Consider the following 27,213-nt stretch of genomic DNA (forward strand, 5'->3'; position numbering starts at 1 on the left):
CTTTTGTCTTCGCTGCACTATATCGCGCAAGCCAGCAAGTTTTTACGGCCCTGTAAAGACCACCGGGGTGTCACCTTTCTGACCCACGTTTTTAATGCGAGAGCATTATATGGCTCCGTCGCGTCAGCAAAAAGTGTCCGCAAAGTTGGTCCGCAAGATTACGTCGTTCTCTTAAGATAAATGTGCGAAAGTGTGATTGTAACAGATAGTGTGTGATAAAATTTTGCCGTGGGAAAAATTTGGTTTATTAGGTGTAAATAGGTAATTATTTAAACGCGAAAGAGCGCGAAAAAATGCACATAGACGTCGAAATATCCATGGGCGTTGATATAGTGCATGGACGTCAGAACAGCCAAAGACGTCGATATAGTATGTAGACGTTTTGCTTTCGCATTGCTCCAATGCGGGTCGCCGCAGTGATCTCAAAGTTTTTGAGTCGATGGGAAATTTGGTAGTAGTACGGAATGGCAACGGGTCTCAGGCGTTGCGATTATTCACTGCGGCGGTGCTCCGGCGTATACCCCTTGGCCAGGGCATCTATCACCGAGGTGATCATCTCACAGGGAAATCCTGCACTGTCAGCAGCACATCTGTCTCGCTAACGAAGAAAGTGGTCACATATCTCGATGAAAATATATGCTACACATACTAGGATGGAAGTGTTGTGTGATGGTTGTTTGATAGTTCTCAGCTGTGGTTATAACGACTGTATATATTTAACGTGTCTTTGAAGTAAAACTTAGTTGAAGTTTCGCGCTCCGTCCTGTCTGTTTCCTTTTTCGCCCCTTGCCTATCGCGCAGTAAAGATGCATTCAAGTATGAACCAACTAGCCTGCCTTTCCCTGTTATACAGTAAATATGGTAAATATTTTCTTCTGTGAGCCTGCATTTTATTTTTCATTTCGTAAAGTAGGCCCCAGTAGCGACGTAATAGTTGAAATTCAGAGCTGCTATACCACATTTTCATTACCTCCGCATCACAAAATCAAGAAATATGAGAGCGAATAAAAATATAACAAAAAATAACATAGGCGTCCCTCTAACTGGTGTACGCACATACCAAGAGCTCCCCTTTCGTTCCCGTCCGTTAAAGGGCATCTTTACAGAGCAGCGCCCATGCGTTGGTCAGTCCAGGCACCCACAGAGAAGACAGCTCTTGCGCTAGCAAGCAACGCAGCTAGAGCTGTGCCTTCTTTCCCTACGGGAGGACGCATAATACAGGCGCGTCTTCGCATAGTTGGAGGCTAAAATTCAAGAGCCATGAGTGATCTTTGCATGCATGCTGTCCCACTACATCTGCGCATCGCCACAGAAAGCTTGCTTATCAGGGGCAGAACCACTGACCCTCTCGCGCGTAAGGACATCTTGTGATTGGCCAGTTCTGGTGCGTTATAATCGGTTGCAACTTAAGAACGCAGTGGCTTTTCCCCGTCAAAGGACCCTCTTCTAGCCAATAGCGACGGCCGATTCTCAAGGGCCCCTCTTGCCACAATAGAGAGGGGTCCATCTCCGGCCATAGAGGAAAGGGGCTATCCCTATTCACCTATCGCTCCCTGCGTTGTCACAGTAGCAGGGCTACGAGAATCGGCCGAAGCCATTGGCTGGAAAGGGGTCCTTTGACGGGGAAAGCTGCTGCGCTCTTAAGTTGTATCCGGCTATAGTTAATGACGATAGCTAATTAATTGATAACGATTGTGATAACCAAGGCATCGGCTATTCCTGACGAACAGAAAGGTTTTTGTCTGCCTTCTGGTTAGCGAACGCCAGCTCCAGCTCTCCAAATTCCGTACGTCTTATAGAAGGCATCATGCGCCGTAATTGCACCGGTTTCTAAGCAGCTCCTTTTTGGTTATTTATCAGGGTGGTTTCTCTCAGTTTGTGGTTTCAAATGCATGATGTGCACACACATCGTTGACTCAGGGACTCCTCTAGCCAGTATCACTGGACTTGCTGCAAGTGCTCACGACGTTTTAGCGCAACGTTCCCATGCACTGTCAGTCGCCAACAGCGCATAAGGAGAAGGCCCCACTTGCCAAGTGCAGGCCACATGCAGGCTCCCCGTAGTCACTGCGCATGCGCGCTGGCCGCCATGGGTGGCGGCTTGCGCTAGATGTGCACGGTGGGACCAAGCTAACCTTTCTACTGTTACTGCTGCTCCGCACAAAAAATGGCTTTACTTTTGAGGTTTCGGCATTATATTTAATTTATTTCCGCCCAATTTCAAACATTTTCTCCTGGCTGCTTTCCGCCTCTCGAGGAAAGAACCCAACTCGACTTTTCTCGCCTAGTTGTCGGCGTCCGGTTATCGCTTGCGCCAGCCTCTGCACGCGTGTTTGCACCTCGGGCATTTGTCTTGCGTTCCCGTGTTTGCCAACGTCAAGAGCACAGGCTCTTTTGTGTTTCGAAACTACGAGGTGAAAGAGCCTTAAGCACAGCGTCCCAGGTGCAAAAAGGTGCCAAACGCATTGCATAACCTAAGAATTGTGCTGAAGGCCACTTTCCTGGAGGAGGGGAGTCTTAACTCAAGACCCTTTGGTACATCGCTCCGGCCAAAAAGAAAGCAACCATGACGGGAGCCTCACACGCCGCTGTCTTTCTTTTTGTCTTGTGTTTCGGTTACGCAGCTTTCCTCGCGGTCAAATGGAAGTCCTCTCTAGACTGCCGAGGAAAAACTGGAGGCGCGGATTAAAAATCACCGAGAAGATAATGCGGCAAACGAGATTTAGTTTAATGAGCTCGTAAAATAAAATAACTAAATATTATCTGCTGTGCAGCCCACGTTTAAGTGGCTAATAACACTTTTTTTCAAAAGAATTGCGCTCTCAAACCTTTTTCAGTAGGCACAAAATGAGCAATGAAGCAGGGAGCTCATTAGACTAGATGTTATCGATCAGTGCTAGTCTGTTGGCAGGTATTTTATACAGAGGCATAGTTTTAAACTGATAACAGGGACTTTATTCCACCTGTTTTTTTTTTCTGTTCTTCTTGGAACTCCTTGAGGATGTCGCAAGACGTACCTTGAAGCGCCTCCCCCAGCCCCCTCCTCCTCATAACTGCTTGATCCCATCCCTCTCTGAGCCACTGGTATAACGAGCAAACTGGTCCCATAATGGAAAGAGCTGTTGCGAATTAGGAGGAAGTTTTGAGAATGCCACTGTCAAACCAAAAGAAATATTTCAAAGGTTCTGCACGCCCACTGGCAAAAGAAGAGGATGACGGATATGGTAGTAAACTGCAGCTAGCTCAACAAGAATAAACGAGTTGAGTTTTAAGAGGCCGTACTGGCCGTCTCCGGAACACGCGCATGCACGCTTAATAGGCATCACACACTGCGATAACCTAAGTGTCAACAAGCACTGTGAAGATGTGCTGGAAATTATTGACAGTAGCCCACGTGATTCACATTTACCGACTTCGGAGATATCATACAAGGAATGGCTTTACAGAGCTTTCCAATACTGCGTATACTAGCTGTTTCACTCGTGTTTTATTGGGAGCCGACACCCTGCGCCTATGGAGAGGATAACGAAATAATCAAGTGATATACAATTTTCATGTGCCATTGAATATATCGCAACCAGCCGGGCTTCCGACGTCATGGTCCACAGGAACATGAACGTTTGAGTGCAGCGGGGTCGTGCGGGGGCCCATGGGGTCTGTGAGCCCCAAACTCCTCTGCATGCAATAAAGTTTCTATGATGATGATGACCATGCCGCAGTGACAGATGCTGCGTTCCATTCCCGTTGAAACCTGTGCTGCGAGCGGTGTTTTGCAGCCTCTTCATATGTGTTTTCTCTTCCTTCTCAAGCTCATGTGACGTCATCTTGGCGTTCTTTTCTTTCTCATTGCCTTCGTAAAAGGCACTATGCATTTACTGAGCGCACTCTATAATTCTCTCTAACGTTTACCTTTCAATGTTCGGCCTGTCATGGCATTAAGCGATTAAAGTTTAAGTTATGGTTCTTTTAATCCTTTTATCAGTTTGCTGCCATCAAACCGACGAACTAGTTTTCTCATATCAACCAAACTAGACCGCACAAGTACTTCAATAGATAAAAACTACGCTACTGAGTCGCTTCATACTAGAATCCTTGTTGGGAGTTGTAATAAGAAATGTACTTAACCCCAAAGAGTCTGGCTTTTGTGAATGTGGAAACAAGAGATTTTCTTTTGTATGACCCTCTTGAGAATGTTGCGAATGGCATCTTGCGAATGTTTTACTTCGAGAGATTAAAATGCCCCGTTGTGTTTACACAGTAAATATTGCAAAGTAACGCGCGCCAGGACACCACCTATAGGCATGAATGGTAAACTTTGGGCCGGATGAAGAAGCGCGCAGTAATTTCCCATGTTCAGAAAAACAAAAATCTCAACATCCATCACCTTGAATTTTTATCCCTGTTTCTTAAGTACTGTCTACAATTTGATGAAACATCTCGTTCATTGCAAGTGGTAGTGCCTCTTGGAAGCATGAAATTTTTTAATATTTGGTGGAACAGAAGCCGCTTTTCAGGCCACTAAGCTATCTCTCACCTGAGCAGGCAAGCTGCGCACGTTCACTCTTGTGGCGCCCAACGGGGCTAGAGCATTTTCACTGCGCGCCTTTGTTGTTGTTGTTGCTCAGTACCTCGCCTTCCTGGGCGTGTGAACCGTGTTCTGCTCTCAAATACTTGCTAATCCCAGACATTATTTAAAACCAAGGGTGCTCCCTGCAGCTCTACGTGACTACCTCCTTGACTTACCTGCCGAGGTATACGTTAGGCTTCTGTTTTGTACAACGGCATTGCGTAACGGTAAATTTTTCTTCAAGTTCTCTAAATAGCTACGTTGTTTGCGATGCCTGCCGGTAAACCATCCCCAGGTTTGGTTTGATTGCATGCCACAAAACCTGAAGCGCACCTCACAGCCCAGCCTCGCTTTGACGTTAGCAGTATACTGCGAAAATGATCGCTTCTTCATGGTGTGGTGTAATAATGCGTACAAGCTTATACCTGCTTCTTCTTCCGTGTGTGCTTGGCAGAATAAAATTACGTCTGTCAGAGTTGCATGCGTGTTCAGCGCATACTGCAATTAAGTTAACGGCTTTCTTTTTCTTTGCGGGTGCGCGTAAAACCGGCGCCACTGTTGCGGTGACGCGATGGCCGAGAAGCCCGGTTGAGTAGCACGCCAAATCGAGACGAAGCGTAGTCATTCGCATGTCACCCATAGACTTAAAGCAAAGACGGCACCGTGCCTGGCGCTCAATCCTTGAAAGCGGATTTATCTGAGGTAAATTTTTTGGCGCGTAATTCAAAACTACGGGCTCATTTTGAAAAATTTAAGTATCAATGTACAGTAATCGATTTCAGGTTTCCCGTTTAAACGTGATTTCTTGGCATTTATTGAGCGTTAATTTAGACTTTTATTTATACAAATTAGTGCAATTATTAAAATCAGATAGCAATTATAACCGCGTTTTGTGCTAACAAAGCTTGATAATATGGCTTCATAGATGGAGTGAGAGTAGACGCCCCAACTTTTCTCACCAGTCACCTTTTTCGCGAACACACCGCATAGAAAGCGAGTATCCAGCATTTAATTTCCGGTTTCACAAGCCAAGCTTTAAGCAGGATAAGCGAAATACCACAAAAATATGTTGTACAAGGTGAAGGTTATTCTGACACAACTGCAGAGCGAAGAAATCATGTTCACAAGACATAAAGTGCATACAGGGAAGGACGTTGCTTCGTCCTCGCATGTTTCTCCTATACATGAGCGTGGTTTCTTTGCCGTGCAGCTATGTAAGAAGAGTCCGAACAACTCTCACAAAAGCTTGTCTTACTTAGATCTGAGGATAATCAGTTATGCTTATAACAAGTCAGAGAAGCGCTTCCTTTCCCAGAGGTTTCTAAAAAGATAAGCAGGTATTGCATATACGTATGATAAGTAAGTTCCTTTTATTTATTGACACTGCAGATACATTCGGAATCAGTATAAAGAGGCAAAATGGACAACAGACATTCCGTGATTGCCGTGAAGATTGCGCAAAGCAAAACACACGACGTCCACGCACCTCACGCTCTTGAAGCTTAGTCTTTCGTGACGTACGCTGATAATCTCACTATTTGGCTCTGTTATCACGATATACTTGCGTTGGCAGCCAAGCTAAGATAAGGCAGGCTTCTAAACGTACAGCAACAGGGCCCCGAAGACACGCCTACATTAAAGGGAGCCGTGACCTTACAATGAGTTTGCACGACGAATTAATTACATGCTTACAGCTATTTGAAATGTGAATGACGAGACGGCTGATCGAGGTAAGTGTCAGTTGCGCAAATTGATCGGGAGGTACAAATGAACTTTAATCTCGCAGAAATATTAATTACCTGAGTAATCTTGCTCAGTTACACACCCGAGAATCGGGCGACACTATACACATGGAGGTTTGGACAGTATACCACACCTTGTTTGAACTTAGGCAAAAAAAGTTTGAGCTATATTCTTCCTTCACTACTAAACACATACCATTATAATAACTTTGACCTGTTCAGATCGTCAAACAGTCATTTGCGTGCTATATGTGCCACTGATAGAAAAAACAACCCTTGAAATGTATCTGTATTACTGAATGTGTGCAATCATTTTATGTTACTTTTTGTATTTCTCATTGTTTTAGCGGATAAATGCTAGCCTGTTATTACATAGTTTAGTCTGCCTTTCATGCGTGTAATATGTGTGTATAAAGAACTGTACTGGCTAGTCGCTGCCAAGTGGAAGGGTGCTGCGGCTTTGTCAAGCTGCGTATCGCAGATTTTTCTGCAGCTCCTCTGTCTGTAGGAATAATCGAATTGGAATTTGAAACGCTGTACATACATCAGACACATAAACAACAACTTGAGTTGTAAGACTAGAAGAATTTTGAAGGAAACATTCTACCTTCAGCTCAGCTGAGCAGTCGTATAGCAAAGCCTTACGACATTGAAAGCTGGACCACGAACTATCCTATGCGCGAAAGGATAGCAGAAGCGAGATCGAGAACAATTTTCAATGAAGTGTCCAGCATCGTAGATAGGGTGGACCTGTATAAAAACCATATTTACCATAATTTAATTGTCCCGCAAGTGCTGAAAAAGATAGAAGGGTGGGGATAGAAGACGGGGATAAGGAACGCTTTTGCGAACGCTATGTACTCATCGAGGCACTTAACGCATTCCCAGCTCTTGGCAGTCGGACAAGAGCACCTACTGCTGCATTCCGTACGTATGCTGTACAGTATGCATTCCCTACTCAGTCATTTCCTGCTCCAACACATTCTGGAGACACACAAGTACACAGCTATAAAGATTTGTATTAACATTTCGTTTTCATTCCACGGCCCTTCTCTCCGAGAAGCCTCAATTATATTTCATTTGTTTTTGCGAGGCGGAGACAAAACTTCAAGGCTTCAATTCAAGCAAAAGATTACGAAAGTGCTAACAGAGTCAGGCAAGCATGTGCGCAGACTTGTCGCAGTCAGCAGTCGAAACAACGATTCGCGTAATGACGCCCTCCCCTTTCGCAGTCCTTACAAGAGCATTCCGCCGCGAACATACGCTGCGAGGCGGTTTCATGTGGAAACAAAAGCCCTCATAATGTGCTGCTTCTTGTCCCCAGTCCTCTCAATGCGCTTCTCTATGAGGTGCTTGGGAGTCGTCTTGAGGTCGTACGCCTGGCCGATCTTAGCCATCAGGTCGATGAAGATGGTGGCTGGGTTAAGCAGGGGCCCAAACTCGCTGCTCTTGTAATCCTGCAGGGAGAACGTGAATGAATTACGTTTTGCTGCCTAGCAGTGGGATCCGGCACTAACCACTTGCTCTGCGTTCGACACGCTACCGTCACGGAGCGAGAGACAGAGGTGAAAGAGGTGTGGAGTGGGGTACATTGCGAAAGGCAAAGGCGTTTCATCCCAGAAATGCACGAAAATATGCCTGTGTAATGTGAACAGCGTCCAAATGAAAGCCCAGCCCCAACAATGGCAAGTAAGAGGCTGAACCGAACATTGTTGGTTGCTCTTCCTGCTTGCCGCAGTAACCGTTGAGTGCACGTGAACAAAAAAAAAACAAAAAAAAAACTAGAGGGCATGTTGCAGGCCATACGTCTAGCTCGGATTGTTCACAATAAAGAAGAAACCCCTAAACATTCCCCTAAATATTTGATCAATAAAGAAAAAAATTTACGTTGATGAAAAGAGTAAAAAGGCCGGCCAAGATCGTGTCTAATAGGCTGCTCAAGGGATTCGCCAAAAGATTTTCCTGTGGTCCATGTTTAATTTTTGCTTCCAGAAGAAACGCAGTTTCAAAGTAAAATTGACTACTTTTTTTTCCCTCGTCCCTTTAATGCACGCTAAGGTTTAGCTTCCTATATACATGGAAGAATTTGTAAGTTTGTGAAACATGCTGCTCATACAACACAGGTTTCCAGTGACGGTTGTTCATTTGCACACTTGCTATTTCCGCATTATTGCGCTATATACAAACCCTACCGTCTCCCCAACCATCCCCTCCAAGAATTGCCCATAAACCCACCCCTGATAAGTTTGGTGCCAGTCTAGGTGACGAGAAGCTTTAAATTGCAACACAGACTAGGCAGATATTTCGCGCCTCCGGAGCTCAATACACTCACTCCGCCGCCTAACTGAACAAGTAGGTTTTTCGATTCGCAACGCACCCCAGTTTTAAGGATCAAATATCCCAGATAGTTTTGCCGAATCTGAAGGAGGCCTTTGTACGGATACCATGCAGATTTCACAATGCGCTGTGTTTGGGTTTCATTCGGCTTGATTTTGTTGGACGCGAACACGTAAGCTTAGAAGCTTTCAGGCGTACTAAGCAACAGTTCTTGCTATGCCTTAACTAGCCATCATCACACACAGAGACCCAGGAAAACACTTCTGAGGCCACAGAACGCGCTCGAATCCGTTAACGGAAAAAGCACGCTTCAGATGAGGCGCCTGTCAGCCTGTGCGATGCTGGTGGCTCCACCTAGATTACGGGAGAGGAACAAGAATCCGCAGCGTGCGTTGCTCTTTCGCTGCCCCACTGACCTCGGCGCACGCTGGCTTTCAACAGCGACTTCTGCACACGTCTACTCCGTTCGCGTTGTGCTTCGCAAGTGCCTTGCACAGGCGTACAAGAATGATTATAAGTGATTCATGCTGAGATGGAAATGAACTTTTTCGTTTTGGCAAGAGGGAACTCACTGCCAAACTCTTGTTGGGCTGTTTTGAAGAACGTGTGCGTGTGCTGGATGTTAGCATGTGGAGTTTCGAGTTCACTGGCAATTTCGTGGTCGTCTCGCTGTTATCGTAGTAGGCGTGGGGCTCTCGCAGATACCACAGTTTTGTCATGCTGTGGTCTTGCGCTCATCATGCATCCGTAGGAAAAACTTTGAACCTCATTCCTGCTATGGTACGTGTCCTTTGACATCATTTGGCCTTTCGGTATGCGTGTCGGCTTCAAACCTTTATTGCTGTTTTCGCACATGTGGCGCAGGAGTGGCATGATCCCCTAGCACATAATTTCCCTAAAGAGCACTGTTTCGATTGTCATCATGTCGTTCAGCTGAGCATATCATTCATAAAATGCAAGCGTTTGTGAGGTATTCGTCATGGCATGAAAGCTGGTGGCAGAAACACAAATAAAAAATATCAGGGAACATTGTTATGACTATATATCTGAAAAGACGTTCAAGTACAGGGAATAAACGACCCCGCATGTCATGCCACAAGTCTAATAAAGATGCCAAGAGCCTAAATTCCTGATGTTCAAAAACCAGGGACGAGTGACTAACCTACATGTGGCTTGACACAGCCGGGAATGCTCATACACATGCCAGGCGTTGGAGACAAAAATAAATAAAAAAAGATTAGAAATTATTCAAGCAACGTATTACTGGAATGCAATCATTTTTTAGACAAGGGCGATTAAAAGCAGCGGCTATTAATGTCAGCTCAACCTCGAGGCTTTCCTGCTGCACGTGGGCGTTTACAAATTTACCGATGAGCAAGAGAAAGGGCGCAAACCTGAGGGAAGGTGTGGTGGAAGTTGTGGAAGCCCTCGCCGAAGAGGCCGAAAGAGATGGCCGGGTTCTCAGTGGGGTGGATGTCTTTGTCGTAGGGGCGATAGCCCCAGGTGTGCGCCGCGCTGTTCACCAGCCACGTCATGTGCAGGCTGAGGGTGTAGCGCAGCATGGCGTTGACCAGATGCGCGTTCCAGAAAGTTTCGCCAACCAGCCACATCGGCACCCACGTTGGCAGAATGAAACAGAAGAACGTCACCAGAGGAACGTAGTACCTGCGCAGGTGATCGGAGAATAACCGTAAGTAATCAAGGCTAGAGATTCTTCAAGGTTCCAGACAGATGTTGCGTTACATGGGCCACAGAAATATCCAGGTTACACGCTTTTAATGACACTGAAAGTTATGAACACGACAACATATACACCAGGAAACCAGAGTACTCAGTCATGAGTACCGCTTTTGGACACTTTGTGGGCTAATGTTTCTGAACTGGGCAGAGAGAAAGGGTATGACTGTGTTCTTTGGTGGGTGATAAAAAAAAGAACACGAGGTGTGGAAGTGTACTGCCGCGGATTAATCATTACGTGCGAACATTACACCATGAGCTGATCAAGTGGAGGCAGTTGTAGCTAAGGTGTTATTACTTGGGTGTGGCATTTATTGATAATGTCATATAGGTAGGGGTTGGAACTTTCGGTTTTTATTTTTTTTATCTTCGGTGGACTTCTTTTGGCATTTTGTTCAGAACGCAGTGTTCGTTTGTTTCTTTTTTAGCGAATGTTTCTTCCGATGGGTGAATTACCGTTATATACGAACATGTATTAGGGGAGTCATACACAGTGCTGTCCCTTTGTTGCCATAAGTAACTTATACTTTATCTTGGCTTTTTGTCAGCACGAACAGTCGATTTGCCAATGATTAACGCACTAGCAAGGAGGGACTATTACTGTTAATACTGTTGGGAGGTATTAATACTGGAGGGGTCAAGCAACCCTTTCAAGGGAAGTTAGAGAAAGGGGGGGGGGGGGTCCTATTAGCGTAATGAATTTATCGAACTTCATAAAGAAAATTGCGGGGTTTTGTATGCTTTCCGCACAAAAAAAAATTCTCGCTGGGGATCCGCCTCCCCTCCTAAATCTGCCGCTTGTATAAATCGAGAGTTTGTAGAATGAAGTTCTATACCCTTTAAAAAAGTTAAAAGGAACGTGCATCTAAACACTATGTTGTCTTATCGTTCGGTTGTTGCGCTGAGTTAAGCTAGAGTGTGGGGCGTCAAGTGGTCTGAGTTTTGACGCCAGCGATGGAACCACCGCTGAACAGTCGCTGTAGGCAGTGCGTATCACTTTTTCGTGACGCTTATGCATGGTTTCGCGTCGCTGCCCTTACATGCTCTAGAGAAACCTACCTAAAGTAACTGGCCTTGTAGGGTGATCACCATGAACAAACTGCTCTTGGTTAGCAGATAGCGAGGAAGTGGAGCTTCGAGGTTTTCAGGTGTAAGCTAGTAGAGCAATACCACAAAACGCACAACTCCATGCTCTTAACTTTATGGTACCACTGCCTCGTCCCGCTATTGGCTTCCGTGCATTGTTAATTTTCTCCTTTGACTGAGTACAACGCCTTCTCAGTAGTCAGCTAACTGTGCTGTGCATGTCAAGGATACCCAACTTTTTTGGTTAATTTAGAATTTTGAAAATTATATTCAACGTACTTTTATCGTTTTCTTTTTCTGTTTAAACCTGGAGTCCAACCTCTACATATTGTCAATGCTTAAATTAGAGACTGCTCCCTTAGCGCTAGGTTCTGTCACTCCATTTGTTGTTGGGAATTTGTTTCGTTGCTCTGTCTAGTTGCTGTGGTTGGGATCGTTTGTTATTTAGCTTCGCGAGCAGTGGTGCACTCGGTAGTCCCAGAGACGCGTTTTCTTCTCTCTGAAGCGCATAGCAAAACAGCCCACTGTCTTGCCGGCCGTACAACTCACTTTCTTTGGAAAGCGACCACGGGATCAGCGAGGACGTCGGAGCAGTCGACGGTGGCTCCTTTGCGGAACACCTCCGGGTGCTTCTTGCACATGAGCCAGCCCATGTGAGCGAAGAAGAAGCCGCGATTGATGTTGTGCGGGTCAGCGTCCGTGTCCGAATACTTGTGGTGAACCCGGTGGTCACGCGTCCACTCGTAGATGTCGTTCTGCACTCGGCATTACAGCCAAACGTAGCAACATCATATTTTAGTGAGGATGTATGAGCTGTACTAGTTTGCTGCGATAACCAAAGGGGGAAAAACCTTTGTGGAGTGGGTCAGAGCTGACGTAACCAACACTACTAAAGCTTTTGAAAGGAGGCTGTTTTTTTTCTTTGTTTCAGGGACATTCCCGCTTCTTTCGGTATTGAATGGTTGCGGAAGGCGCAGAGGCGCACAAAAGTTTGCGTAACACGGAAACCACGATTAAACTAAATTTTCTCGCTGCCTGAGGACGCGGTCTGGTACTGAGTGGTACACTTTACTGGTCGCACGGGGAAGTGCACAGCACGCCCACAAGTTTGTGGCTGCATAGTTAGACTGCCAATCATTTAAGCATTTTTGTAATTTCCGTTTTCTGAAAACTTATTTGGGCACGCGCCTATGTACCGCAGTTTGTTGGGACGCAATTGCAAATCCTCAGGCTGCGCTTTCTTTAATCTTTTTTTTTTGTTTAGCAGGATAATTCCGAACGCGCTTTTCTATCCTCTCATACAATGAAGCTAGGAAATAGTTGGCATTCCAGTGATCCAACAAAAGGGGCGCTCGTGCAGCAGATGCTGTGTCGAATGGCGAGAGATTGAGGAAGGCAAGGGAGGCCTGCCAGAAAAGAGTGTATATGGGTTCTTTAACTAGCAATTAAATAGGCTACAAGAGAAAAATTATTGTCTTCCGACATACATTTTTACACCGGCACGTTTCAAGCGAGATTTTTACGGCAAGCTAGCCATTCATCAATGATTGCAAAATGGAGCCACAAGTGCTGCCATTGAAACCTCCAGTCAACATCACTCCCTGAAAATAAAGCCTTTTTTCTCTCTTCACCGACTGTGCCGAAATATTTAACAGTGCTTCATTCCTGTACAGCGCTCTTAATATGCTGGAAAGTCTCCACCCTTCGTTTTTTTGTTTATTCGAAGCTGTAAAGCTTAATACTATAAAAAAGATGGCCTCACTTCCGGAGACCTCTTAATGATGATATAGGAATCAGTTAACCGCGGCGAGCGCCATTTTTCATTGCTTTTCTTCATTTATTACACTTTCCACTGTCATTTCACGTTGTTCTTTTCTGCACTGCGTTCCTAATCTTATTCCTTAATTCGTTTTTATTTTCATTCTTGCGCCACAGACGAGGCACTCTGTGACACAAGACAATCCCTTCCTGGCATGTTCTGAGTAGATCTCATCCAACTTTCTGAATATCCACAGCGATGCATCGCAATTACCAATACTTACAGTAGCCTGCCGTAACGAAAGTTAAGGCACAGCGAGCAGGTGAGCGCGCCAGAAACGAAAGCTACACAAGACTACCCGAATGTAATTTTTTCCGTTAATTTTTTATTGCGTTCCGCTTGGCTTTTATTTGTTCCCTTGCGTGATTGCATGTCGCCTATTTTCGGTGCTATATCTGGCTGCCTCGTTCTAGAGCCGACGTGAACGCAGGGGACGAATAGTTCTGCCTGTTCAAAGCGTTGCTAGGTCTGTATTTTGTTACAGGCCCCCCAAAAGCAAGATTTCTCCGCGCACAGAACTTTTGCGGTGGCTTGAGAGGCATGCGCCTGCTTTACGCAACGCGTACCACATTTGGGGTGCTCACCTGCAGCGCGAAGCAGTTGGCCATCATGAGCACTATCCTGAGTGGCAGCTTCGCCTTGAATGTACGGTGGCACCAGAGACGATGAGCTGCCACGGACGAGCCTACGCCGGAAATGCCCAGGCCAATGAAGGCTGCGAGAGACGAGATAACGGACATTAAGCAGGTGTTCAGGGGCCACTGCTTTGCCTGGAACTTCAAGCAGGTGCAAAGCATGCAGGGTTGCTTTGTTACATGCATGTGATCCGGTGCACTGCTTTCCTCTTTGTGTTCACTGATTGATGGCGCCGGTTTGCATAAGACGACGTGTTAGACATACTGAGTGAAACGGCAACACAAATATTTGGGCGACGTGATTCTACGCAAGTTGTACCGTAATGGAACTACTGACCATCGTATCTTGCTCATGTCCATCGGCACAGTCATTCACCAAGCTGTGCGTTGCGGTGAGTATCAGAAATAATAAACAACCAGTGAACAGATATCGAGTCACAGTTCATTTCAGTAACTACGTATGACGGGATCCGCATTTCTAGACGCACTGAAATAAAATAGTAAATGTGGCCTATGCACCCTTTAAGTGCACTTTGCATCAGTGCATTTGTGCGAGTGTGTGCCCCCCCCCCCCCCCCCCCCCAACCTCATCGTCGCGGCAGCCTAGACGGATGCTGCTCTGGTCGTGTCCGGCTGCGATAAGCATACTGCTCGATGTCCTGAAACATGCGAACTTTGCCCAAAGCAGAGCGACGGCCATGCTGCCCTGTTTTATGGGAAGCACCCAGCCGCCCTACGTGGCCGGGCCGATCGCAAAGGGAAGTTCTATGGACTTTCTTGTGCGTAGCTCCGAATAGGCCCGGCATTTCCAGACTATGTAGACAGTTGTCACCGAGCATCGGCAGCGACGGCACATTCCTTTGTCGGGGCCTCTGTGGGAAAGGCTCTGTATTAAAGCTAGGGACGGCAGAGCAGTTTTCGTACCACTCGTTCGCTTCTCAGGCATGGGTGACCGTTTCCACCCAGCCTCAGTAGTTTACTCCGGCGTTTCGAGAAAGCCGTACGGGGCCAATTCAGGTTGGCCACAAAGGAATGCGGGACTTAAATTTTAATCCTTTTTTTTTTCTGGATTCACAGATAGTCTGAAACTCAAGAGAGCTGCCCAGCTGCAGACCGCAAATACCACGAGGTCTATGGTCAGCGGCCCGCAGCAAATGGGCGATGCTTGAGTTGCGGTCGATAGTTTTTACACGGTGAGAGTAAGAAGAAGAAACATAACGTGCTTTTCAGAACCTATTACGACCACTTAGCATGCCACCATAAATGTAGTTGAGCATAGTTGGGGGGATCTTGCTAGCATCTTGAAGTTACAGACGCCTTATGTAGTGTTAAGTACTGTCATCAAGAACACGTGGAATCCAGCAGCACGCGAACGGCCCCGCCTCGCGGGCGAAGAATCCTAGAGATTCTGGAAGGCGCTTTAAAAACATAAACGGTGACTGCTTGAGGGCTCTCAAGAAACAAAGAAAATAGCGAATGATATCGAACGGATACTGAGGTTGTAATGGAATTTGTCCAGTATTATTGAAGGCCACATAGAACAAGTGCAAGAATGTTTTTCTTAATGTAAATCTATATAATATAGTCATTAAGTAACCAACTTTTGAACGTCACCAGGTAGGCGAAAAGCGTCGATAAAAATCGTCGATAAGAGCTTAATAAAAACATTAAAATCATGATATAGGAAAAGGTAGAGTTATTCAGCATATTTTTTTTTCATTTGAAGCCTTGGGAGAACATAAGATTGTGCACCTCTTGCGATGCAGTCGTAGAAATTTAGGCTGCATGGACACAAGCTCGTCACTTAAATGATTGGGGCTGGTGAGATACGTTCAGAGTGCGCAAGCCAAGGAGCACAGAAAACGCTTTCACAGTTATGTAAGCGTTATAAAAAATTCGTTTGGGGAATTATTTTCATATTAAACGGCTCTGTGATGAAAATCATGCGCAAATCTCTAGTGAGTCGAATACTACTTACTTAACTTTGGATTAAAATGAGATATCTACTTCGGCAAGGTCTATTCATGCGCCGCAATATGTACTACTTCATTTCCAAACCGGTCACGTGTCCCTTCTCTTTAAACTTACGGTTCACAATATCCGTATCCCCTTATCAACACTGCTGACACGGTCGCTCGTGCTCCTTGTAAGTTGCTCGCTTCGCTTTCCGTGTTGCAGAGTTGGAGGACAGAGGGTCGTCCTTTGTTCGCTAGCAAATTGCTGGCGTGTCTTTGTATGAAAGCTACTCCAAGCTGTAAGCATGAAACTTCTCTGAGCGCGTTTGCGACGAGCAGCTGGATGTTTTGGCGCAGTTAGGACCCCTTTACTTCCTATCCCATTATCCCCTCCCCACTTGTATGGCAGCCAACCGAGCTTTGTTTTGCTAATCTGCCTGCCTTCCCTTTCTTCTCTCTAATTGAGAGGGAAGGATTATGAAAACTACAGTTGCAAGCTCGTTTTATGAGGAGGGCCTCAGACCCTTGCTGGCTGCAATCTAAAACGGCTTAATGTAATGTTGTTATGCAAACGCATAAAGACACAAAATAACTAAACGGTACGAAACAACAAGCTTCGCATGCAAATCCAGTTTGGCTCATCTGGCAGTATCGTCTTCACCATTTTATATAATTTCACCTGCTTGGCTGCTGTAATAAATAATTCCACCGTGGATCCGTCATAAAATTTGCATAAACAAGGAGAGTGTTTTCACGCACAGCGGCTCTCAGTGTCTTCCATCTCAGCTGCTCTATACATGGGTTTCATGTGACGTCACAAGTTCCATGATGGAGACCAAGGCATAGCTTCCACAATGCAGGCCGGAGCAAGTGAGAATAAGTGGATTAGAAAAACGCGCAGGTTTCCGCCGCGCTTCTGGTTCCAGACATGGCGGCCGCTATGACGTTGGTACAACCTACGTATAGAAGAGGCGCCAGCGTGACGAAACTTCCGCCAGAAGAAAACTGCAGCTCAATTTCTAGCGCGCGTAATATGCACTTTGGGAGCGCCTGTTTCGAGTTCCCAACAGCAAGCTCGACCAACCCAAAGCGAGCCGTTCCCTCACCCATGAGATTAGTTTGCCACTTGGCCGTGAAGAGGGCGCAGTAAAGGCCGCAAGCGGCTCCGATGTGCAGGAATAAGAAGAGAAACACGTTGCGCCAAACGATTTCCGTCTTGTAGGGCTCCTGGGAGACCGCCTCGCTCTCGGGGTCGCTGCTGTTGTCCCGCTGAGGCTGTCGGTCTTGGACATCGCCGTCGTGCTTTTTCCTCTCCGTCACTGAGGCGGTAGTTACGGCGCTCTGCAAGACACAATTGCGCAAACATATTATACTCATAAAAGCCCTCCAGGCAGCGAGGGACGTCTCGCCAAGGTGACCAAATTGGGCACGCTTATTTACAAGGTGAGCCAAGCGGCGGATACTCGGTATGTATAACGTGAGCAGCGAGTTTGGGAGGAACAAGTGCGGTGAGTGACAGCAAAAAGTGGAATGAAGAACAAAAGAGAAACAAACAGGTCAACTCTTGAAGTGCGCGACCTCAGGCGGTAATTACACTAATTCTCGGAAGAAATGAGAGAGTGAATAGAGCGCGAGTGGAATTAGCCCCACGCGAGGAGTCCGGTAGGCATTTAAAATAAGGACAACGAAGTGGCGGTGCTTACCTACTAAGACACACACCAGCACGCCACAAGGAAGTGGGAGGATTTGTCTTTCCAAAAGTAATACGCGTGTCAAGCGTAACAACAAAAACAAAAGAAAACAGTATCAAGCAAGAAACAACGGCGTAGGTATCGAATGGAAAGGCGACGCAACTCGCAAATGTGAACGCCTTTCGGACAAAAAAAAAAGAAAGCACGAATAATACTTTCAAATTGTTTTGTTTTTTTTTCCCAAAAAATTTTGAGTTTGTCAAGGCCTGATATAAATATCAGGAAATTGTCATGAACCAACTCGCCCATCAGTCGATTCTTCGACCCATATCCGATATCCGAGGCGTATCCTTGGTTTACGTTGCTGCTTTCTCCCTTCATCCTTTCAGCTGTCTCCTACCTCTCGCACCCAAGCCCTGTTCACTGGGTTTTCTTCACGGATTTTAAAACAGCGCTACAGTATCTGTCCAACCTATTGAAAAAAATAATCACCAGCCCGTTTCTTTCTCCTACACCACTAGGCAACTGCACAGGTCACTCCATTACATTTTGATTCCAGTTCACTGGGGAATCGCAGCTAACGAAAAATCGAATGAAGCAGGGGTCATCAACACCGGAATTAAAACTTGATTTACTTCACGCCAGCTAAGAAAGGCGTTCATGGAGAAAAAAAACGGTTGTGGAGGTTGCCGACACGTCATTACCGCATGCTTTGTCTGGGACCCTCATCAATCTAACCTTTCGATCACCCTCGAATCAGTTCAGAATCGCGCAGCTAGATTTATTTTTTCGGACTACTCGTATCACACCAGCGTCACTGCACTTAAATCTGAGGCTAATCTTACTAATCTCGAGTCCAGACGTTGCATCTTTAGGCTCTGCCTCTTTCATAAATTTTATCACAGCCAACTTGATGTTTCAGCTATTTTGCCAGCTCATCGCTTATCAAGCCGTACCAACCATCCCAAAGCAGTCTACCCTCCCCCAGCACAGACTACAGATCATCTTCGCTCATTCTTCGTGCAAACTGCTCGAGACTGGAACAGCCTGCCAATCGACACCGTGCACCACTCCGATCCACTGCACTTCAAGGCTGCCGTCGAATCTCTCATTAGTGACACATTCAGCCCATCCCTCATGTAATACCCCATTCCTGGGGCATTTGAGGTATTGATAATAATAATAATAATAATAATAATAATAATAATAATAATAATAATAATAATAATAATAATAATAATAATAATAATAATAATACCCTCCATCGACCCTCAACTCAGATCAAGACTATCACTCAGACATCCTTGCCATCTGGAAGCTTTTTGTCATCGACTTCGGCTAAATGTTGCATTTACGACCGCCTTGCAGTTCCGTTTAGGTCATGCGAACAGTCCATGTTGCGACAATTGCGCATTAGTAGAAACAGTGGAGCATATTTCCTTAGCCAGGGTGTTGGCCCCGTCAAGAGGCATGCTTTGTCTTCCTCTTTTTGCCTCTCCCTGGGGGCGTATTGTAAATATGGCCGAATAAACTTTTCAAACTTCAAACAATGCTCAGTGTATGGCGAGGAGCGTGCGCATTATAAACATCTAATGGAATCGCTCACTCAAGTGCCTCTAACACTCGACTGTGCATTAGGACCTTTAGCTTGCCGCAGGCAGCGGAGACGCATTATGAACTTTTTATTTGATTATTTAAATGACATTGGTCGCCTTGGCAAACTGCAATACCTCCATTCGGCACTCTCGATGCGCATTGCCGAAGTACTGAACTCTGTCATGCCATTTCCTAAATCGCTTTCGTTTCATCTTTCCCTCCCCGAATCCTTCCCTCACGCAGAGTAGCAAGTCAGCGAATTTAAACACCGGCTTAATTCTTTGTTTTTCGATTGAAGAGCTTCTCTCTCTTGCCCCTTCATATTGTGGGTTCTTTCTTCAACAGTTTGTTTTCTGGTTCAGGTCTACACAATTGAACTAATTTATTTACGTGGATAGAGCATGCATGCATTGACAATTCACTGTGTCCTAATTATTGTTATTGAATGTTTTCTCTTATTTTTGTTTCTCTTAAAAAAACAATATCGAGATCAAGGAATAGAAAAACACTTTCCATTCGAGTACAAAATGAAACAGCTTTTCTGCACTTCGCTGTGTGAAATGCACAGTTAATTCCTTGCTGCTTCAGTGTTCGACGAAAGCCTGTCCGGCGACGGAAAATAAGTTTAATAATAGGAAAGAGAACCTTCTTCAAGATAAACAAGGCACCTGCAGGGGCGCCGGATCGCCAGTCTGCGGTTCCTTTTTTGGTAGCACTCATTTTTCCACAGCAAGAATGAATTTGTTGCTGCAGACTATAGTTGGGCCGAGTGTTGCCATTGAAGCGCATTTGTCTAATATGGCTGCAATTCCCATCTGCAAACATACGTGTCCCCTGTTAACCGCCTCTAAATTTCAAATGAGAAAATAATTGCTTCGATATGGGCATATTTTGCACCCAAGATTTCAAGAGCAAGGCGGGCATTATTTTAAGTGCGAAGACAAAAGAAAGTTGTGCGGCTTTCATCCATCATAGGCCCTCACCCATGATACACCCGCATGGGCTGCATCCATGGCCTCTTAGGAGTCAGGACGTAATTTTTTTTTATAAGTTTGCTGTATTTAAGCGAAAACGTCCAAAGCGTTCACCGAAAAAGCGACGAAATCAGAAATAAACCATTTTAGTACGAAAGCATGAAGAGGCTGAGTGCGGTCCTCGGTATGTTTGGCCAAACACCCCCCGCCCCGAGCTATTCTCTTCAGCGATAAAGATCACGCGAAAGATATATGTCGCCGCGGATGTTCTGAAGAGCTCGCACGCGATGTTAGATTTCAACCGCACTCTGAATGCGCTTTTCTGACCACTGATCATTCAAAGCGCAAGGTCGGTACTTATTTGGCTTCGGCGGGAAACCAGCGCTCTAAGGAAAATCTCAAGACACTTGCTTTTCGCCAGACAGTTGCTTTTGTTTGATGTTGTTTCACGAAAATACTGCCCTGAAGGAAGTGCAAGCAAAATGCAGGGTTCATCTATCTGTATGTTAAGGTTCCGGTTTTGCGACTGCGCAGTCAGGATTCGATGCGCATGAGCGATTGATATTTTCAAATAGCTCATCATAATACTGTGGCTGAAAATTTAACGCCCTGTATCCCGGCAGCCACATATGTGGTCGCGCAAAGTATAACAGGATTACTGACCAGATATGAGAAATGAAGCTGTAAAATAACATTCAAGCATTGCGACAACGTGGCCGCTAACGCGCAAGCAACGTTATTTCACAGCTTCCCTTCTAATACATGGTCAGTAATCTGGTCATACTTGCTGGCCACACATGCGGCGGTTGGCATACAAAGCGCTAAAAAAGGTTCTTGACAGATTGACCAAACCTCAGTGACATTCTATCTGCTGCGATCGTCGGGACGCAATAAAAACCAAAGGGCTCACAAAACCTTGAGTTCCATTTTAAGTGCTTTTGTGCAGAAAGCCAGCTTTCCGCTCAAATTGCACCAAGTAACTTGCCACCAGCACCGACCACCCCGTGATCAGCATTTCAATGCAGAAAAATATGCATACGGGGAAGAAAACTGCGCGGAGGTTGCGCCGTGCATTCATTACTCTGATAGTTACTCTGATAGTTGCCAACAACCCTTTTCCCACACATGGCGCACAACCTTTGGAGTCCGCAGCTTCCAGAAGTTCTCATAGCGGTTTTTTGTCAGACGGAGAAGGAGGCTGTGGCTCCTGGTTGTGGTGGAGAAATGCTCTCAGTTTCCCTGCTCAGCAGTATCTGACCTTGCTCTAATTGCCAGTTCTGTGAGCAATGTGACACGGGTGTAGCCGTCCTAAAATCCATTGTCTCGACATTTAGCGTGCTGGCAGGCCAGCCCAGAATCTTGAAGGCCAGACTATGTGTGGGACGCAGCGTTGTACCTAACCTTCTGCACTACGTGATGTGCATGCGGTGATAAGTATTCTTTTGTAACATTGCTGTGGTGCAGCGAAGAGGAGGATGCGCGCTAGCTCAGGCTTAGCATCAACTGCTACATGCTTTCTTCTTGCTCCCGAAAGGAATGGTGAGCAATTGCTTATCATCAAAGTTTTTCATTTTTGTAGCGAAAGCTACATTGGCCACGAACTTGCGATTTCGCTGTGGCGGTGCTCCGAGGAGGCACATAGACCGACCTTGAGGCGTTGCATAGCAACCGCCGCAGCTGGCGGGCGCCACGCGCTCGCCGCGCCATCTGGCATGACGTCACATCGCGCGCCTCACTGCGGAGCCGCCGCCGCCGTTTGGTATGTCGCCACACAGCTTGCCTTGTCATTGCGCTCACATCCGCTCGCTTCGCCAGCTGTGTCGCATGGCTGATAACATGTCGGAGGATTGAAAACCAAGCTATGCCTTAACTTTCGCTACGTATATCCTGGCATAGCCGAGCTAAGCCATTGCCAATTTTTTGTCGCTTGGAACAGGGAGTGGTGCAGCTTTGTTAATTTGCGTTCATAAAACCTTTGAGAAAAGCGCGCCGCTATTCACGGCGACAATCGCTAAGAATATGATGTATGTACCTCTCTCTTTAGGGTATGAACTTAGGTAATTGTGCCTTGTAACAGTTTTTATCGAGATACGCGGACGATACGGCCTCCATAGTCCTCTCATACGGCGCGGAAACAACGAAGCTGAGATAACAGTGGATTTACGTGCCCAGAAGAATCAAGTCTATTTATGAAATTTAAATGTGCCAGCTTTTCCGAGGTCCTGATAGAATAGAGAAGCATGTGACTTCTTTTCTCAAGATGCTACAATGAGAAGCGACACAATGAGCGGACAGGTTCAAAAGAACTAGTTCATACTCCTTATCTGTGGAAATTTACGGCAGTTCTGTAATTTGACTCATCTACAAATAATGAAGCTGTATGTCTGAAATCTGCAAAACTAGAAAAAGAATGATGTATAAGTAAAGTCACGCTAGTGGCCGGAAACTTTGTGGAGTTGAGGTTTACAAGTGGCAGTCTCGACGCGTATCGAAATTACGGAGCTCAGCAGGTGCCTCAATACATAGTTATGTCATATCTTTGAGTGCTTCTATCCTCTTCGCGCCTTACAGTCCGCAAAGTTTCCAGAAAGCAGAGCCGCGAATGATGGAACTAATAAACTAATTTAACCCAGCTTAACAGAAACTTCACTCTACCCGTAGTTCCTCACAAAAATTTAAAAGAATAGTCCACAGGCGGTCTGTAGATTGCCATCTAAAGTGTTCAAAAAACTCTTTGTGGGAAAGGGCGCCTCGAGAGCCTTGCGTTGATTCCGTCAACATTTGAGGTTTTGACATGTTTTGATCAGACTTCCCCTCACAGGCCAGAGAGGTTGCAGGTAACCTCGACACTGCAGCCCGTTTCTGCCCGCAGCTCCCACCCCCCCCCCCCCCCCCCCCCCCCTCAACCATCATATCGTGCCACCGTCCTTGTTTGTGGCTGCACAACTAGCCAAACTTGATTCTTCGCATTCAAGTAGAAATGAAGAACATGAAAGGCGTTTCGTTCGCAGCCTCAGACAATTTTTGTTCGTTTTTTATGCTGAATTTTTTTTACTTAGTACGCTCGGCACACTGTTCTTTGTGAGGGAAAAGGTATACCGCTGGTAGGGCTCATGGAAACCAACCTTCCCACCAACGGCCATTGCTGCAAAGGTGCTCGAAGGAAAAGTACAGTACAGCTGGGGGGGGGGGGGGGTCGCCACTTCTCGCTTGGCTCACATCCCAAGGCTGTTAACATAAAACGCCGTCTGGCCGGTACGACTGGGTGTCTGGATGCGGTATTCTTCTAGATAAGCTAGCATTCTTGAACGTTCGGGCAAGCATTGTTTACCCCAGCGTGAGCTCTCCACGTTTCCGCAGCAGGCGCAACGTGGCGCAAGAGGAAACCGAGTATTATACGTGAGCGGACGCAGAGGCCGGCCGCGTGCAGCTGCCCCGGCAAGAGTCAGTCATTATTCTAGCGGTTCCCTTTTGTATTGCTGGGCGCATTTCGCCCCTATGCACGTGTTGTAGAGGCGAGATCCTGGGGGATTCCCGGCCTTACCTCTGATTCATCAGAGCCTTTATAGACAGGCACCGCAAGAAGCGGACTTTTCTTCTATTCTACAAGGTCGTTTATTTGAGTTTGATCTTCGACTTCTACTGACATATTGCAACCGGTTCTAACTATTGCGAGAATCAAGTGAGTGCTTCACGTGTGCAGCTTTCTGAAATGTTCGTCCAACAGAATGAAAAGTGCAGCTTATATCAGTTATCTAAATAACACCATGGGTAGTAGTTGACCATACAATGCTCAGGGGCGAGTAACCAATGCAAAAGGCTATGACGTGGCACCTGTCACAACGTCACTCTTAATTTTCTGTGAACCCTAAACCTCTGCACGAAAGATCTCAAACACATAATTTGAGACAAGCCTGCGTGCTATGCAATTGGAGGCCATCCTCTTCGATGTCGTAGCATTTCCAAGAACTGTAAACTGAATGCAAACCTGCAAACCATGGGTGCCGTCTCGTCTTAGGCTCAGAGGCCACTTTCTGTACTCGTTCAGTGGCACCTACAGCTAAAGGTGATTGCCTGACTCATGAAAGTTGGTTTTAAGGAAAGGAAAGGGCATAGTAACCGTCTCACATCTCGGTGGACACCTAAACCGCGCCGTAGGGAAATGGATGAAGCGGGAACTGAAAGAAGGAATAGAGAAATAAGTGGCGTAGTCGAGGGCTGCGGAATAATTTAGACCACCTTGGTACCTTCCCCGGGCACTGACATCTCAGCACAGGGCCGACATTTGCGTTTCGCCTCTATCGAAACGCGGCTGCCGCGTTTCGCGACTCCTTGGTGCAGGGAAGCGCGTAGTTCACATCCTTTGCACTCCATATATTAACCTTTGTCACTACAGTGAGTTTCAGACGCATATTTTAACAAAACAGCTAAACGGGCGAGTTTGTGGTACATATTGAAAGGTAAACAGCGCAAAAACGAAGACCGCAACAGAAGAAACACAGAGCGCTTATTCACAACTGGAAGTCTATTCGGAGACAGCAGCACAATATATGGAGAGTGTTTGTATGTTTGTTGATAGGTTGGCCGCTTTTTCCATATATTGTGTTGCTGTCTTCGAATAAACTTTCAGTTGTGAGTCAGCGCTCGTCGTGTGTTTCTTCTGCTGCGATCTTCGTCTTTGCGCTGTTTGCCTTTCAGCATATTTTAAGAGCGATAGGAACCCCGTCGTTGGCTAGGAAGTTCACAGTTCCTTAAACCATTCTCGCCAGTTTTAACTACGCGTGCTTACGTCCATACTCATGCAACAGCGCTACATTGTCACTTGAGATCTGTAGAGAACACTGCTCCCCAATGTTATTATTGCAGCCTGCTTGTAAAGGCGGCTTTCACATCAGGGTCCCCTGCAGCGCTTCGCACTGACTTTTCTCGTGCAACTTTCTCAGTGTGATCGCACTGCGAATTCCAGCAGTTAGAAGACATCGGCCGATTGAATGCAGCAATTTCAACGAACTGGATGCTTCTGTTGGGATACAATCAGTGTAAAGTACTTCTGTTACCTGCAGTAATATCATGCTGTTGGCTTCAGATAAGTCTGTCCGCTAGAATCGAAGTTGAACGCCCCGGCAAGCATATCGTATTGAAACGCGGAAAACAAAGCCAAAAAAAAAAAAGGCGCCTGCATCTATAGAGGTCGTCTACAAATCTCATATAGAGCCAGAGAGCTCGATCAGCGCCCCACAGGTCAAAGAAAAATGACACCCACTAGCAACTTCAGGCTTCCAATAACGCACTCGTGGTTGTGCCTCTTGCACATCTATGTGGCTCCAATTACGCACCGGAATAGCACATCAAACACATAGGCTACGAGTGGATGGGGCGTTCTTTGATGCCCAGCGCACAGGCCGGACACTGCTGACAAACCTGTCGCACTCTCTGTACATTTTACAGACTGCCGAATGGAGAAGCCAGCGCGCTTTCATGAATGCGTCATTAACGCGCATTGCTTTTCAAAACAGTGAAACAGCTATTTATCTAATGCCATTGAACTGAACTTGCCGCAGCTGTTTTTCCCTTGGCACTCTTCAAGAACTGAGTTAAAACTAAGTGCCCATTCATTAGATCAAGCACTGAAGCACTAGTGCACGCATGTACAGTCGATGCCCTGTATTTATATAACTTCAACAGCGTCACCACAGGTGATGAGATTTCCGATATTTAAAGCTATCATTGACGTCCCAAAGCAGGCCTGTTTCATCAGGTTAGTTCGCAGCCAGTTTAAAAAGAGTCCACCATGTACACTCCTTTCTCTTTCCAACTATTCATATTGTTAACAGCGTACACAGAAGTCGCCTTAGTTTGAAAGTTTTAGCATAGTGATGACGTACTAGAGTGGACATATACTAGATTACCGGATGCCCGCTGCGCATAAGCAGTGGCCCCGTTTCGCCGCACACCTTCCACTGCGCTTGCTCATAAGACATCCTGTAATCCGGCATACGTCTATACTATCCTCTATGCTAAAACTCTTTCGCGGCCATGACTATTGATAAGCAACCGCCTGCGCACGTCGGTCGAGATCGTTGTTACAAATACTTCCGTCAACGTAAAACATTACTTAATACGGAAAGCTGCGCGAGTTCGGACACCATTTTACTGGCTGCTACAGCCCGCATACAAAAAATTCATCATTTTAACAGCTTCCATGAGTGCGTAAGGATGTTCAGGCGTTCCGCACCTCTTGTGCACGCTCACTCTCTCCCTGCGTTTGCGCTGATTTCGTATTATAGTGCATGGAAATGTTTTGCAGTCAGGGATTTTTACTTTCTGGTTGATACGAAACATATACTGAGGTGTGTGTCCCCCCGCCCAAATTCAACTTACCATGAACTAACTATTCGGTTAGCTCATGCGAAGCTGATGGAGGCGAACCAAAATAACCTACAGGCTGTAAGACAAAAGTTTGCCTTAGTTCTTATTTACACTAAAGAAACTTGCTCTTCAAGCTCCCCTCGAAAAGTTATCAATGGCATCCCGGAGACGACTCCGAAACCGGCTCTTGATTAAGGCGGAGTAAAAATACGTCTCTATAAACTATCAGTGGAGATGGGGGCTTTATATGTTGGTTTTAAGAACCTCAGTGGGCAATACGAATGATTATAACGCAGTTGGTTCACATTTTTCTCACAACACGAAGCCATGGTGGCTGCCACTTAAAACTGAAACCGTTTCGAGCCAATGTGCAAGGACACAGCATGCGGTCTTCCTTCACACTTGCCGAATACATTTAATACCACGCCCGGGCCTGCTAAGTGAATTCTTCTAGTAGATATTGAATTTTTAAGCTTTCGTACTCCTAGAGTCTGTCAAGTTGTTGGGCCAACTCCAACTTGTCCCAACTCTCACCGTTGTCATGACGAGCAGTAGACAGATGTTAAAGTCCGAGAGCAGGGAGGGGCTTGCTGTTCGCGTGCGGAGCGAAGTCCTTTCGTGGCTCCTCGTGCGCCGATCACGAAATGTGGCAACCGGAGGCGCGGGCACGGTACGTTATAACGTTCCTCTCGTTAGTCACCTCTC

At 46.1% G+C, this 27,213-nt stretch overlaps 1 protein-coding gene across 1 annotated transcript; it reads right to left on the reverse strand.

The window, feature by feature from the left end:
• Nucleotides 1–5,907: 5,907 nt before the first annotated feature.
• On the reverse strand, nt 5,908–27,213 carry LOC149353758 (acyl-CoA Delta-9 desaturase-like). The gene is made up of 6 exons (XM_089582814.1): nt 27,043–27,213; nt 16,985–17,219; nt 13,873–14,003; nt 12,019–12,224; nt 10,041–10,311; nt 5,908–7,766 (listed from the first exon to the last, which is right to left on the reverse strand). The coding sequence occupies exons 1-6, from the start codon at nt 27,049–27,051 to the stop codon at nt 7,587–7,589; spliced, it is 1,032 nt and encodes a 343-aa protein (XP_089438940.1). The 5' UTR covers nt 27,052–27,213; the 3' UTR covers nt 5,908–7,586.

The sequence above is a fragment of the Amblyomma mixtum genome, chromosome 3 (assembly GCF_055824585.1).
Source record: "Amblyomma mixtum isolate Tamu chromosome 3, ASM5582458v1, whole genome shotgun sequence".
NCBI classification, from domain to species: Eukaryota; Metazoa; Arthropoda; class Arachnida; order Ixodida; family Ixodidae; genus Amblyomma; species Amblyomma mixtum.

Coding starts and splice junctions, on each gene's coding strand:
- LOC149353758 (XM_089582814.1), bottom strand. Junction 12,225..13,872: donor CCAACTGCTTCGCGCTGCAG/GTGAGCACCCCA, acceptor TGCCGAGTGCAG/AACGACATCTACGAGTGGAC. Junction 7,767..10,040: donor TCCACCACACCTTCCCTCAG/GTTTGCGCCCTT, acceptor TTCTCCCTGCAG/GATTACAAGAGCAGCGAGTT.